General features: G+C 49.3%; 1 protein-coding gene across 1 annotated transcript in view; it reads right to left on the bottom strand.

Moving 5' to 3' along the window:
* Nucleotides 1–5344: 5344 nt before the first annotated feature.
* The window catches only part of LOC129714205 (RAC-beta serine/threonine-protein kinase-like), an 81146-nt gene continuing 71547 nt past the window's right edge, over nt 5345–14943 (bottom strand). Inside the window, 5 exon segments of the mRNA XM_055663730.1 lie at nt 5345–5895; nt 9568–9670; nt 10833–10920; nt 12496–12710; nt 14475–14603. Of these exon segments, the coding sequence (XP_055519705.1) occupies nt 5816–5895; nt 9568–9670; nt 10833–10920; nt 12496–12710; nt 14475–14603 (615 nt within the window). The 3' untranslated portion in view covers nt 5345–5815.

The raw sequence follows: 14943 nt of genomic DNA on the forward strand, positions 1-14943 counted from the left end.
GAGAGAATGCATCTGAAAGCACAACAGGGGGATTGGGTAGGGGGTGTGTGGGGGAGAGAGCGGGGGGGAACAGAGAACACAGGACGGGGGGGGGGGAGGGTATATAGAGGAGGGAGGATATAGAAGGGGAGAAAGCCCAGAGGTGGAAGGGTCTGTGGGAGAAGGGGGAGAGAGAGAGGAGAAAGCACAGGGGTGAAGGTGGACAAAGGGATCTGGGAGAGGGCTGGAGAAGAAATACAGGTGAGTAGGGGTCTGGAGGAGAGGGGAGAAGGGGGAAGGGCGGAGGGAGGGTGTGGGGGGGAGGGGGTAAGAGGGGAAGAAAGCACAGAGGGAAGGAATTGGGCATAGAAGGGTGTGGGAGAAAGGGAAGAGAGGAGAGGATATGTCGGGATCTGCAGGAGAGGGGGGGGAAGAGAAAGAATGCAACACAGGGGATTCAGGATATGTAGGGGGTCTTGGGGAAAAGGAGGGGAGAAGAAAGTGCACAGAGATGTTGGGCATGTAGGGGTCTCGGGGAGAGGGGGAAGAGAGCAGAGCACAGGAGGTGTACAAGGGTCTGGGGGGGGGGATTAGGGAAGAAGCACGGAGGTGAAGAGAGAGTAGAGGGAAGGGAGAAAGAGTAAGGGTGTGCAGAAGGCACAACCACAAGCAGGCAACGGTTGTGTTGGGACACAGCTCTAGCAGAGGGCAGGAGTGTGTGCGGACACTAACAACACCAGCGGCTTCAGTGGGGCAGAGCTGGAGACAGAGGGACAGAAGGCGGGCGGGAGAGTTTCAGTTCCATCTCACTACAACCCGGTCAGTGGTGGTCAGCTCAGTGACGCCCACACATCGTACAACAACCGAACCCTCAGACGCTGGGCGGTGTTAAAGGCTACACCTTGCACACAGGGTTGACAACTAGTCACATAAAGCGGGAGGGAGGGAGCGGTGGGTGGGTGGGTGAAGGATACATAACTATCACGGGGGAAAGAGGCCGTTTCCCCATTCGGACATCGAGTGCAGTCTGATGCTTGTGCAGGGTGGAACTGCATGGCCCACTAACACTCCCTCAATAAGACAACCGCACTCACCCCTCTATGCTGGGGGACGGTGGCCAACTAATCTACCAAGCTGCATGTGTGGGTGGTGGGGGAGGGAACATGAGCACCAGGGAAGAGGGGGGGGGGACACACACGCAAGTGGTGACGGGGAGAACAGGTAACAGCCAGGGTCAGGGTCAGGGTCAGAATGGAACCCGGTTTGCACTGCGAACCGGCTTGCTGCGTGTACACACACACACACACACTGCATGGGCGCATCTGCAGCGATGGCGTTCTCAGACCACACAATGCGATTCAGCATTGCGCATTCCTATGGGGCATTGTATGCTGAAAGAGGTCAAACTGACAACGCAGGAGATGCGATGGGATAGACAAGGGGTGGATAGATGAATGAATTGCAAGCGACCCAAGGGCCGACACTGCTCTGTGATTCTGGTAGTCTGTAGCCCAACCCTGGCTGGGATCATCTTCATCATCCAAACCAATGGCTTTGACTTACACTTGGGATTTAACAAGCAGTTTTGTCTACCTTTTCTACATTACTAAAGATTATATTTACAAAAGGCTCCAAGAAGACAAAAAAAAAAGCTAATTTTAACAAAGCATTAAAAAGGGAAACAAACCACTTTGCTTCCCAGAACGGGTTCTGTATTCTTCAAAAAAGAAACGAAAAAAAAGTTGCTGGGTTTTTTTTACACAGCTCTTCAAAAATGCTATACGCCAGCCAGATGCGAACAAGGACTCAGTGGCATCTGGCGGGCACAGGGCAGTGGTGGTGCCTTTCATACAGATGCCCACACTGGGTTGGGGGGCAACTTCTCAGCCCAGCGCTGCTCTGCCAAACAGGATTACCTAGGAGGTATGGTGCCAGAGATGGGCATCGTCTCGTACCCGCTCCCACTGGCTTCCTAGGCTGGAGTTGATGCCACACTCCGAGAATTCACTGCCGTGGGCACAACTCTTCTCACTGCCCCCCCCCCCCCCCCCCCCACAACCGTCTGAACTAGGGGCTCCTGTACAAACACGCGATCGGCCGTGAACTCCGAGACCGCACTCCGACATCAACGCTGAGAGTTGATTGATATACAACACACATTTTTGATTGGAGGGAAAGTTAGAAGGGCTGAGGAGAGTTGGTTGTATTGAACCCCAGCAGACCAAGTTACTTGCCTCCCTTCCATGCACCGAGCCGTGTAGTAATGTGCCCAACATCTCATATATTCACAATATACATCTTGTAACAACCGGGCAACTCAAACCAATCCACCCGCACGCATTGACAGAAGTGAGTAGGAAGGAACTGCAGATGCTGGTTTAAATCGAAGATAGATACTAAATGCTGGAGTAACTGGGCGGGACAGGCGGCATCTCTGGAGAGAAGGAATGGGTGACGTGTCGGGTCAGTCTCGACATGAAACGCCACACCTTCCCTCACTCCGCAGATGCTGCCTGTCCCGCTGAGTTACTCCAGCATTGTGTGTCTATATTGACAAAAGTGACCTTCATTGGTAGACGTGGCCCCCCCCCCCCCCCCACCTCCCCCCCCCCCCCCTCGCGAATTTGCACCAATTTCGCCCAGTAATAAAAAAAAATCCGGCTTAACACTGTCGACTTGACTTTTTGTCACTACAGTACCTTCAATATTGATCTGTACCTAACACAGGACAAAAAAAAAAATTAACATTCGAATAGCTCAGACTCGCCTGCAACAAGTTATCACCTAATCCCGTTCCTGCTCCAACATTCCCTGGATTCAGCCTCACAGCTGAAGAGGGCTGTCGGCACAAGCTCGGGACAGAAAAAATACCCCCCCCTTCCTCCCCCCCCCCCCCCCCAATCCCACTTTCCGCACTGTCCCCATCCCAGAAGCTATTTTAGTAAATGAAGACAAATGTTGGGAGCTGGGAATTCTCCTCTCTCTTTTCCCGGGGTGTGTGTGTGTGTGTGGGGGCGTGTGGGGAGTAAAACACCGTCTCAATGCTAAGTGACTGGTTGCTGGGTTGTCCAGCACTAATTGGGAGGCAGAGCATCAGGATCCCAGCCCGTGCTTGGACTGCTCCCAATTACACCCCAACAGGCCAAAGCCACCCGAGTGAGAGCCGTCCTTCCTCTCGTAACCTGCATGCAGTTGCCCTTGACCCCCTCCCCCATCCTCCACACACACACACACGAGGAGATGTATCACTGAGCGCGCAGCGGGAGGGCAGGACACGTTCCCAACGCCTGCTATCCAAATGCCCCAGGAATGTCCTTCAAGGTGAATTCGAGCTCCTACACACACACACACACACACACACACGGGTAAACAGACAGGCACGCTAGCCCTCGCTTGCCTCTGTAGGGGATGAGGCTCCCTTGTTTACATATAAACTTATTTTTTTCTCCTGGAAAATTTGCTAAGTGGCATTGCCGTAACAACAAAACCCTCCCGAGCTGGGCAGCAAGCACTTGTGAACAGAAGCCACTGAGCTGACAGAGTGTTTCACCTCAGTGGGGCTTATCGTGTGTGTGTGTGCGCGTGCGTGTGTGTGTGACTCCCCATCTATACAAGCCACAGGTAAAGCACAGCACTGGCACGCTGGCTACTGGGCTGATGTTCTGCAGTGAGGGGGCACAGAGGGGGCAACATGCTAGCTCGGGTTTAGTCAGCTCACTGAACCCCGGGGGGGGGTCTCCCTGGCGAATGGCCACAGCAAGGGATGGGTGACGATCAGAAGTTGAGCATGTTCAACTGAGGAAAGAGTCGAGGCTCAGAAGCATAGGAGCCCACGAACTACGGGGATGGGAGGGGGGGGATTCTACACTCATTTCACGTTTCAGATGTAAATACACGGTGCATTAAGACCACTAACAGGCGGGTTTCAGAGTCTCGAGGCTTTAATGCCGAGTTTCTTGGTGTGGGTGGAGCGTGCCTTCAGAGTTACAGGCTGGGGAGGAATATATACATTTCAGCCCCAAATGAGTCCACCTCTCGGGAAGACTTGGGGGAAGTTGGTGAAGGGACTGTGGGAGGTTCCAGTGAAGGAGGAATCTTTCGTGGCTCAAGGTGTCCTGTGTCGTAGAGTGATGCTGGACGCGGGGCAGTGGTGGAGGGCCGTGTGGTGGAGGGGAGGCAGCAATAGAGGGCTGCAAGCTGCAGAGCGGAATTCTGCCGCTCACATGCTATAGTCAAGGTGACCCAACATGCTGGATGGTTCGGGAGTCTGCAAATGGCGTGAAGGAGCTGTTGGCTCCTTGCATACACAGCAGGTACCAGATACTCCAGTACTGCAGCGATTGCAATGCAGTCTCAATGCAATGCTGCCTTGGGTCCCCACAAGTCTGTACCAGTAGCACCTGGAACCAGAAGTACATGGGTGCAGGGGCCAGAACATGTCCAGAATCTTTAGCGATCATGACCACAGAAGGGTAGAAACTGCAGTCTAGCCCGATCGGAGGAGTTTCAAAACCCAGACACAAAATTGTCACCCCGCTCTTTCTACGAGTTCACATCGCAGCCCAAGACCAGTCTCAATCTGCGCTGAGCCTGGGGGTGTTGCTGCTCTGGGTCATTCGCATGGGGCAGGCTGGGGCAGGGCAGAGAGAGTGGCTTTGTTAAAGCCAGGCCATAGCACCTCGGTAAGTTGGACAATAGAATGGATTTCACCACCCACACACACACACACACTGGTTGTAAGGGAGCTGCAGGCCTAGGCTGCTCCACCTCCCTACGCCTCTCCCTGCTTGGCCTGGCCTACAAAAAAAAGGGGGGGGAACTAGAACTATAGAAACAGCAGGGGAGTTCTGACATTAAGTCTACAAACAGCGGCCTCCAATGATCAAAATGAACTGCAATGCTCAGGAACCTCCCCCTCCAACCCATCTCTCCCCAGCATTAGCTCTGCTCTATCAGACCAGAGTGTGCGCGCATATGCATTTGTGTGTGTGCGCGCCTGTGTGTGTATTTGTGTGTGCGCGCATCTGTGAGTGTGCATCTGTGAGTGTGTGTGCGAGTGTGGATCTGTGTGTGTGCGCGTGCCTGTGCGTATGTGTTTTCACGCCCGTGTGCATGTGCGTTTGCACACCTGTGTGTTTGCACGCCTGCGTTTGCATGCCTGTGTGCGTGTTAGCACACCTGTGTTTGCATGCCTGTGTGCATGTTTTCACGCCTGTGCGCATGTGCGTTTGCACACCTGTGTGTTTGCACACCTGTGTGTGTGTTTGCACACCTGTGTGTATGCGTGCGCCTGTGTGTGTGTGTGTAACTGTGTGAGCGCACGCACGCATGCACGCGCCTGTGTGTGCGTCCACGAGCCACCTCAATGAGTTTTCACATGTGCGTTCCAAGGAACAAAATAGAGAAGTAATCCGTTTTTTTGTTAAAAAGATGAAAGGTTTGACTGGTGATACGATGCAACTCAGTAGCACAGGAGTGAGCCAGGGCCCACTAGAGGCAAGACCCTCGCTGTACAGATGCTCGTTAAAATATGCACAAACCTTCCCAAACCGTGGCTTTTACAGCAGTGGAAGATTCACTGCGAGCATGTTTTTTTATATATATACACACACACACACACGCACGCACACACATATATAAAAACAATTGCTAGAATAAGTGTACTGCTAGGATGCTTCCACTCAACGTCTGCATTCCTGGGACTCCGAGCTGGCAGCTGGAGACCGATGTTGGAAAAGCTGGAGTTTTGGGATCTTGTAGAATTGCCTTCTCCGGATGACGAGAGGAGGAGGAGGAGGAGGTGGCGGTTTGATTTTTTTGGTACTGCTTGCGGGCGTTATTCTCGTACACTCGCCGAGTAGGAGAATTGGGGAAAGTGGGCTTTCTGATCACTCTCCATCAGGTCAAGGCTGTCGACTGCAGGAGGGGAAAGAGATTCAGCCGTTAGTGTTTAAGAATGAACTGCAGATGCTGGAAAATCGAAGGTAGACAAAAGTGCTGGAGAAACTCAGCGGGTGCAGCAGCATCTATGGAGCGAAGGAAATAGGCAACGTTTCGGGCCGAAACCCTGAAAGGTTATAACCATATAACCATATAACAATTACAGCACAGTAACAGGCCATCTCGGCCCTACAAGTCCGTGCCGAACAATTATTTTCCCCTAGTCCCATCTACCTGCACTCAGACCATAACCCTCCATTCCTTTCCCATCCATATACCTATCCAATTTATTTTTAAATGATAAAATCGAACCTGCCTCCACCATTTCCACTGGAAGCTCATTCCACACAGCTACCACTCTCTGAGTAAAGAAGTTCCCCCTCATGTTACCCCTAAACTTCTGTCCCTTAATTCTGAAGTCATGTCCCCTTGTTTGGATCTTCCCTACTCTCAATGGGGAAAAGCTTATCCACGTCAACTCTGTCTATCCCTCTCATCATTTTAAAGACCTCTATCAAGTCCCCCCTTAACCTTCTGCGCTCCAGAGAATAAAGACCTAACTTATTCAACCTTTCTCTGTAACTTAGTTGCTGAAACATAGGCAACATTCTAGTAAATCTCCTCTGTACTCTCTCTATTTTGTTGACATCCTTCCTATAATTGTACACCATACTCCAGAATTGGTCTCACCAATTTTAATATTATATCCCAACTTCTATACTCCGAGTTTCTCCAGCACTTTTGTCCATCTTCAGCCGTTAGTAGTCGAACGCTGGGCTCACTGGGTTCGAAACGCTGCCTCACTGCGCCAGAGAACCCGGTTTGATCCCGAGCTTGGGCAAACTGTCTGTGCGGAGTTTGCACGTTCTCCCTGTGACCGCGTGGGTTTTTGCCAGGTGCTCCAGTCATGTTAAGCACAGATACAGTATGCTGAAGGGCCTGTCCCCAAGCTGTTAAGTGTCAGTTTAGAAACATAGAAATATAGAAAATAGGTGCTGGAGGAGGCCATTCGGCCCTTCGAGCCTGCACCGCCACTCATTGTAATTGTGGCTGATCATCCCCAATCAATAACCCGTGCCTTCTTTCTCCCCATATCCCTTGACTCCACTAGCCCCCTAGAGCTCTCTCTTAAATCTATCCAGTGATTTGGCCTCCGCTGCCCTCTGTGGCAGGGAATTCCACAAATTCACAACTCTCTGGGTGAAAAGGTTTTTTCTCACCTCAGTCTTAAATGGCCTCCCCTTTATTCGAAATGTGACCCCTGGTTCTGGAGATAGTTTAGCATGAAAACGGGCCCTTCAGCCCACGCCGACCAATGCTCACCCGTTCACTGGTTCTATGTTATTTTATTTGCTCATCCACTCCCTGCACACTAGGGGCGATTTACAGAGGCCAATTAACCCACACGTCTTTGGGATGTGGGAGGAGGCCAGAGCACCTGGAGCAAACCCACGTGGTCACAGCGAGGAGGTGAAAGCTCCACACAGACAGCAGTCAGGATTGAACCCGTGTCTCTGGTGCTGAGAGGCAGCGGCACTACCCACTGCGCCGACAAGATAAACACTTTAAAGGGCCTGTCCCACTTACGCAATTTTATTCGGCGCCTGTCATAGGTTGTCGAAAATTTCGATCATGTTGAAAATCCAGCGGCAACCAGAAAAAGGTGCGACTCTTTGGGCGACTACTCACCACCAAACATGTCGCCGGAAGAACAAAAAAATCGCATACGTGGGACAGATACTTAACCGCAACATCAAGGCAGCTCAATGAACTTAAAGCAAATTTCCTTCCAATTCTAAAATCTTGTACATTACACAAACAATTTGCATGTTAGTGGAAAATCAGAGTGCAAAGATTCAAGTTATAAATATCAATGTTGGATCAGTATATCATTGTTTGTTAATTCATAGCATTAAAGCATTTTTTTCCAATACTGATTTTCCCCCGCCATTATAGATTAAAATGCACTCAGTGAAATTAGGACAATTTACCCACTATATAGAAGCTTTTATTTCAGAGTATTTTTTCCAGTGCCTCAAAACAAATCTGAGACGACCCCGGGAGACTTTTACTCCATCGTCATTATAGTGTGGACATTTGCAAGATCTCTAGACTCTGAAAAACACGCTCTCTATCTGGACACCATTCTTTGAATTTTTCTCAAATCTTTCAAACAAACCTCAAGATTCAAGAGAGTTTATTGTCATGACCTGAAATTGAACTAAGAACATCTTGAGGTGACATTCATTTAAAGAGAGCCTTTTGCCCTTTGGGGTTGATTGAATGCAAGTAAGTGCGGAAAATATTCTGGAGAGATTGCAGAAGTAGGAGAAAAATGGAAGGAAAAAAGGCAGGAAGGCAGTAGAGGCAGGAAACATGTTCCCAATGTTGGGGGAGTCCAGAACCAGGGGCCACAGTTTAAGAATAAGGGGTAAGCCATTTAGAACAGAGACAAGGAAACACTTTTTCACACAGAGAGTGGAGAGTCTGTGGAATTCTCTGCCTTAGAGGGCGGTGGAGGCCGGCTCTCTGGATACTTTCAAGAGAGAGCTAGATAGGGCTCTTCAAGATAGCGGAGTCAGCGAATATGGGGAGAAGGCAGGAACGGGGTACTGATTGGGGATGATCAGCCATGATCACATTGAATGGCGGTGCTGGCTCGAGTGGCCGATTGGCCTACTCCTGCACCTATTGCCTACCTGCTGCCCTCAACAGCCCCATACTCATGGTTCTGAGACATGCTCGCTGGGTTCCAAATGCCAGGACCGTTTTTGAATATGGGGAGTGAACATACAACGTGTAGGAAAGAACTGCAGATGCTGGTTTACACCAAAGATAAACACAAAATGCTGAGTAACTCAGCAGGGCAGGCAGCATCTCTGGAGAGAAGGAATGGGCGACATTTCGGTGACGAAGGGAGACCCTTCTCCTGACTGAGAGTCAATGGAGAGAGAGAGATATGGAAGGGTAAGGTGTGAAAAAGACAGATTAAGGCAGACGTTGATCACGGAAACGTGGAATGGTTCATTGTGAGCCGTGGGGAAGGTGACAAGGAGACATCCAATCAGTAAAATTAATCTGGAGGACAATGCAATTAGTTGGAGGACTAGGGAGAAGGAAAGCAAGGGTTACTTGAAGTTAGAGGAATCAATATTCATACCACTGTTGTGCAAGCTGCCAAAGCCAAAATACGAGGTGCGATTCCTCCAATTTGCGTTGGGCCTCACTCCGACAGGACAGAAATGAATGTGATTCAAGTTTTGAGACAACAGATAGGCTATCAATGTTATTCAAGTAAGGACTGTTTGAAAGGACTTTCCAAAAGCATTCGACAAGATTGTGCACAAAGGGCTGGTCCAGGTGGAATCCTAAGCAATTGGTTAACTCAATCCAAATATGGCTTGGTGATACATGGTAGTAATGGAAGGATGTTTTACTGTTGAGTGAGAGACTCGGAGTCTAAGCTAAAGGACTACATTTAAGAGGCAGACTTGAATGTGCAAGGTATAGAAGTTAGTCCTGATGCAGATAAATGTGATTAGTGTCGCTAGATAAGGCAGCAGGGGAGTTTCTGTACTGTGCGGCTATGACTAACATTAACAACACACAAATCAAACAGTACTGACGTGCAGGCATCGAGTTACTCACATTTGTCTGGGGGGGTGACTGTTATCGTCTCTGCTGTGAACTCGTCGTCGAAATATCGCGTGTCAGTCTCGGAGGACACCTGGGGCTTGAAAGGTGGCACAAGCTGAACGGAGAACAGGAGGTGTTAGCCGGGTGACAGTGGAATCTTCACAGCAAACGGCCACTGGGTGTAGAGCCACCCGTGCTCAGAGCCGAGCAGCCAGAGCACTAGTGGGAGCCACCTACCCCTGTACAATGCCTCCCACTGCCATCTCACACCCTGGGTCTCTCTCCCCACACACCCATCCAGCACTCACGCACACACACACACACACCAACCCCCACGGTCAGATACTCATCTCCCCTCCCTCAGGCATCAATCACCCTTTCTTTTTTTTTTTCTTTTTTTTTAAATATTTTTATTTATTAGAAGTTCAGTAAATTACAGTATTACAAGCCAGATATATCTTATTACATTTATTATACCCCTCGTTTTTTAAGCTTTCAGGAAAAATAGAAATAAATAAAGTAGATAAATTGGGAGAAAGTTTTGTTAGTGAAAAGAGCGATCAATAAAAAATCCCCCCCAAAAAAAACCCATTAGTTAGAGAAAAGAATTAAGAAATAGACCTTAGAAAAGAAAGAAAAACATTTCAACTCAGGACAATCAACCCTGATGCTCTTTGCGAGATTTTACTGAACGCAAACTAAAAGAGTTTGGGTTTCAAATGACTCCAAAGTATTGAAAGATGGTGGCGTGAACCGCACAGTCAAGTCTGAGACAAAGTGCTGGAGGAACTCAGCGGGTCAAGTGGAGAGTGTTGAAGACAGAACTGCAGAGGCTTGTAAAATAGAAGGTAGACACTAAATGCTGGAGGAACTCAGCGGGTGAGGCAGCATCTATGGAGAGGAGGAATCGGGTCGTCAATTTCTTCTCTCCGTAGATCCTGCCTCACCCGCTGGGATTCCCCAGTATTTTGTGTCTAGAATCCGTGGAGAGAATGGACTGATGATGTTTCGGGTCGGGACAGCTCTTTCGAGCGGAGTCTGAAGTCTGCAGTAAGCAGGGTCTGGACCAAAATCATTCTCAGTCCATTCCCTCCCCAGACACAATGAATTCCTCCAACACTTTCACTCCGGATTAGCAGCGCCTGCAGTTTCTTCATCTCCAAGTCTGACAGACTGCTGAGAAAGATCCCGATCACTGTCCAAACACCACCCACCTCCTCCCTCCACCCCTTCGCCCCTTAACAGTGAATGAGTGCCAAATGCTCTGGGGCTCTCACCAGCTTCTCCACGACATCCTGCCAGCTGACAGGAACAAAAAACTTGTGGTGCATTACTTCTTTCGCATCCTCTGGTCCACCCCCCAACCTAGAGGCAAGGGGAGAGATGAACAGAACATCAGTCACTTGAACCTACACCAGGCCAGCCTCATCTGAACAGCGCACCCACCTGTGGCATTGCCGGCTTGGATACCACGCACAGCACAGTGTCATTGCATCTCACCGCATGTGATAGACAATAAACAATAAACGCAGGAGTAGGCCATTCGGCCCTTCGAGCCAGCACCGCCATTCAATGTGATCATGGCTGATCATCCCCAATCAGTACCCCGTTCCTGCCTTCTCCCCATATCCCCTGAAAGAGTCCTATCTAGCTCTCTTGAAAACTGACAGGCTGACAGATAACAAGCCAACACTAACCCATCCTGTGTAGGAAGGAACTGCAGATGCTTATTGAAACATATAAGATTATTAATGCTGGAGTAACTCAGCGGGACAGGCAGCATCTCTGGAGAGAAGGAATGGATGACGTTTCGGCTTAAGACCTTTGTTATATTTCAGAGCATTATATTTATATATTCATATGCGAATATTCCCATATAAATATGGGAATATACAAATGTATTCCATAAGTTCATTAGTGATAGGAGCAGAATTAGGCCATTCGGCCCATTAAGGCTACTTCCCCCATTCAATCATGGCTGATGTATGTTTTCCTCTCAACGTCATTCTCCTGCCTTCTCCCCATAACACCCGTACTAAACAAGAATCTATCTATGGTACACAAAAAAGCTGGAGAAACTCAGCGGGTGCAGCAGCATCTATGGAGCGAAGGAAATAGGCAACGTTTCGGGCCGAAACCCTTCTTCAGACTCCAAGAATAGACTTCAAGAATCTATCTATGTTCAAGAAGGAACTGCTGATGCTGGAAAATCGAAGATAGACAAAATTGCTGGAGAAACTCAGCGGGTACGGCAGCATCTATGGAGCGAAGGAAATAGGCAACGTTTCGGGCCGAAACGTTGCCTATTTCCTTCGCTCCATAGATGCTGCCATACCCGCTGAGTTTCTCCAGCAATTTTGTCTACCTAAGAATCTATCTATCTCTGCCTCAAAAATATCCATTGGCTTGGCCTCCCCAGCCTTCTGTGGCAATGAATTAGACAGATCCACCACTCTCTGACTACAGAAATCCCTGCTCATCTCCTTCCTCAAAGAACGGACTTTAAATCTGAGGCATTGGCCTCTGGTTGCAGACTTTCCCCCACTAGATATGGGGGAAGGCAGGGATATGGGGAGAAGGCAGGCACAGGTTATTGATTGGGGACAATCAGCCATGATCACAATGAATGGCGGTGCTGGCTCGAAGGGCCAAATGGCCTCCTCCTGCACCTATTTTCTACGTTTCTATGATCATGGCTGATCGTTTCTATGCCTGCCTGCCCATAACCCCTTGATTCCATTAGCTCCTAGAGCTCTATCTAACTCTCTCTTAAATCCATCCAGTGATTTGGCCTCCACTGCCCTCTGTGGCAGTGATTTGCACAAATCCACAACTCTCTGGCTGAATGGAAACAACACTTGGACCAGACGGGGCTGGTTTGACCGAGTTGGGTGGGTTGGGTAATGCAATCTGAAGGACGCAGCCTTACCATGCTCTTACCTTAGTTTGGGGTCTTTCTTTAGGAGTCCCGAGAGGAGCGATTTGGCCTCTGGGGTCAGGGTGCGTGGAAACCGAATCTCTTCCATGAGGATGAGCTCGAAGAGCTTCTCGTGGTCCTGGTTGTAGAAGGGCAGCCGGCCACACATCATCTCGTACATCACCACTCCAAGGCCCCACCAGTCCACAGCCCGCCCATAGTCATTATCCTCCAGCACCTGCGGTGAGATGAGAGGCATTGTCAGAAATGTGCAGAGGTGGCTCAGGACATCTTTAAGCTTTAAACCCCCAAGCTGGTGAACAGTATAGGGGCAATTGGCTATGATCTGCATTGAACCCTCCCGACTTTAGTTTAGTTTTGAGATACAGCGTGGAAACGGGTCCCTCAGCCCACCCAGTCTGCGCCAACCAGAAGCCACTCGTATGCCTATCCTACGCAGAAGGGACAATCCACAGAAGTCAATTAACCTGGAACGTGGGAGGAATCGGGAGCGCCGGGAGAAAACCCATGCATTCACAGGGACAACGTGCAAACTCCACACAGACAGCGCCCGTGGTCAGGATCGAACCTGGATCTCTGGAGCTGTAAGGCAGCAACTCTACCACTGCTCCCCCCCCCCCGCCTCCCTGGGCTGTGGGGCAATGTCGGCAGGTGGAACTAGTATAGATCAGCATAGGCAGGTTGGACCAAAGGGCCTGTTTCCATGTTGTAGGACCCTACGACTAACAGTCCTGGAAGGGGAAGTGGACGCACAAGGATTATGGTGGAACAGGCAGAGTTTGCACAGGACTAGCTGTCCGCAGAGGCTCAGAAACAATTAAAACAGATTGTTTAGGGTGGTACAAGATCAAAAACACAGGAAGGACTGACTTATTGATCTCTAACTATGGCCAAAGTTATATAACCATATAACAATTACAGCACGGAAACAGGCCATCTCGGCCCTACAAGTCCGTGCCGAACAACTATTTTTTTCCCCTTAGTCCCACCTGCCTGCACTCATACCATAACCCTGCATTCCCTTCTCATCCATATGCCTATCCAATTTATTTTTAAATGATACCAATGAACCTGCCTCCACCACTTCCACTGGAAGCTCATTCCACACCGCCACCACTCTCTGAGCAAAGAAGTTCCCCCCCATATTACCCCTAAACTTCTGTCCCTTAATTCTGAAGTCATGTCCTCTTGTTTGAATCTTCCCTATTCTCAAAGGGAAAAGCTTGTCCACATCAACTCTGTCTATCCCTCTCATCATTTTAAAGACCTCTATCAAGTCCCCCTTAACCTTCTGTGCTCCAGAGAATAAAGACCTAACTTATTCAACCTATCTCTGTAACTTAGTTGTTGAAACCCAGGCAACATTCTAGTAAAACCTAGTCAAAAGTTGAACCACTTTAGCCCAACATGCCCACACCGGCCAACATGTCCCTGCTACACTACTCTCACCTGCCCGAGGACTAGAGGACATAGGTTTAAGGAGAAGTTGAAAAGATTTAATAAGAATCTGAAGGGTAACTTTTTCCACACAAAGGATGGTGGGTGTGTGGAACAAGCTGTCAGAGGAGGTAGTTGAGGCTGGGACTATCCCAACGTTTAAGAAACAGTTGGACAGGTACATGGATAGGACAGGTTTGGAGGGATATGAGCCAAATGTGAGCGAGTGGGACATGTTGGGCCGAAGGACAAGTTTCCGCGTTGTATCGCTCTATGACTAAAGTTGTCTAATTTTAAGAAGTTATATATGCAGAGGGGCAGTGTTTAAGAACGAACTGCAGATGCTGGAAAAATCAAAGGTAGACAAAAAATGCTGGAGAAACTCAGAGGGTGAGGTAACACCTATGGAGAGAAGGAATAGGCGACGTTTCGGGTCGAGACCCGAAACGTCGCCTATTCCTTCTCTCCATAGATGCTACCTCACCCGCTGAGTTTCTCCAGCACTTTTTGTCTCCGTGGAGGGAAAGTGGTTGGAAGAACTCACCTCAGGAGCCAGGTACTCTGGGGTTCCACAGAAGGTCTTCATGGTGGCTCCGTCCGTGATCCCCTCCTTACAGAGACCAAAGTCCGTGATCTTGATATGGCCATCTTTATCCAACATGAGGTTTTCCAGCTGAAGGTAAACAGAGCACAATAGCTTTAGATACAGTGGGACAGCTCAGTCAGCGGCGGCCATTTTGTGTGTCTAGACCCTCTATGGAATTTCCCACCCTGAATAACCTGACTAGTCTTGACCTAATCAATAATCTACCAGCATGGTTACACAAGTCTCTGGGACATTTTGTGAGGTAAAAAAGGCACCATAATAGAAACATAGAAAATAGGTGCAGGAGTAGGCCATTCGGCCCTTCGAGCCTGCACCGCCATTCAATATGATCATGGCTGATCATCCAACTCAGTATCTCATCCCTGCCTTCTCTCCATACCCCCTGATCCCTTTAGCCACAAGGGCC

The sequence above is a fragment of the Leucoraja erinacea genome, chromosome 38 (assembly GCF_028641065.1).
Source record: "Leucoraja erinacea ecotype New England chromosome 38, Leri_hhj_1, whole genome shotgun sequence".
NCBI lineage: Eukaryota > Metazoa > Chordata > Chondrichthyes > Rajiformes > Rajidae > Leucoraja > Leucoraja erinaceus.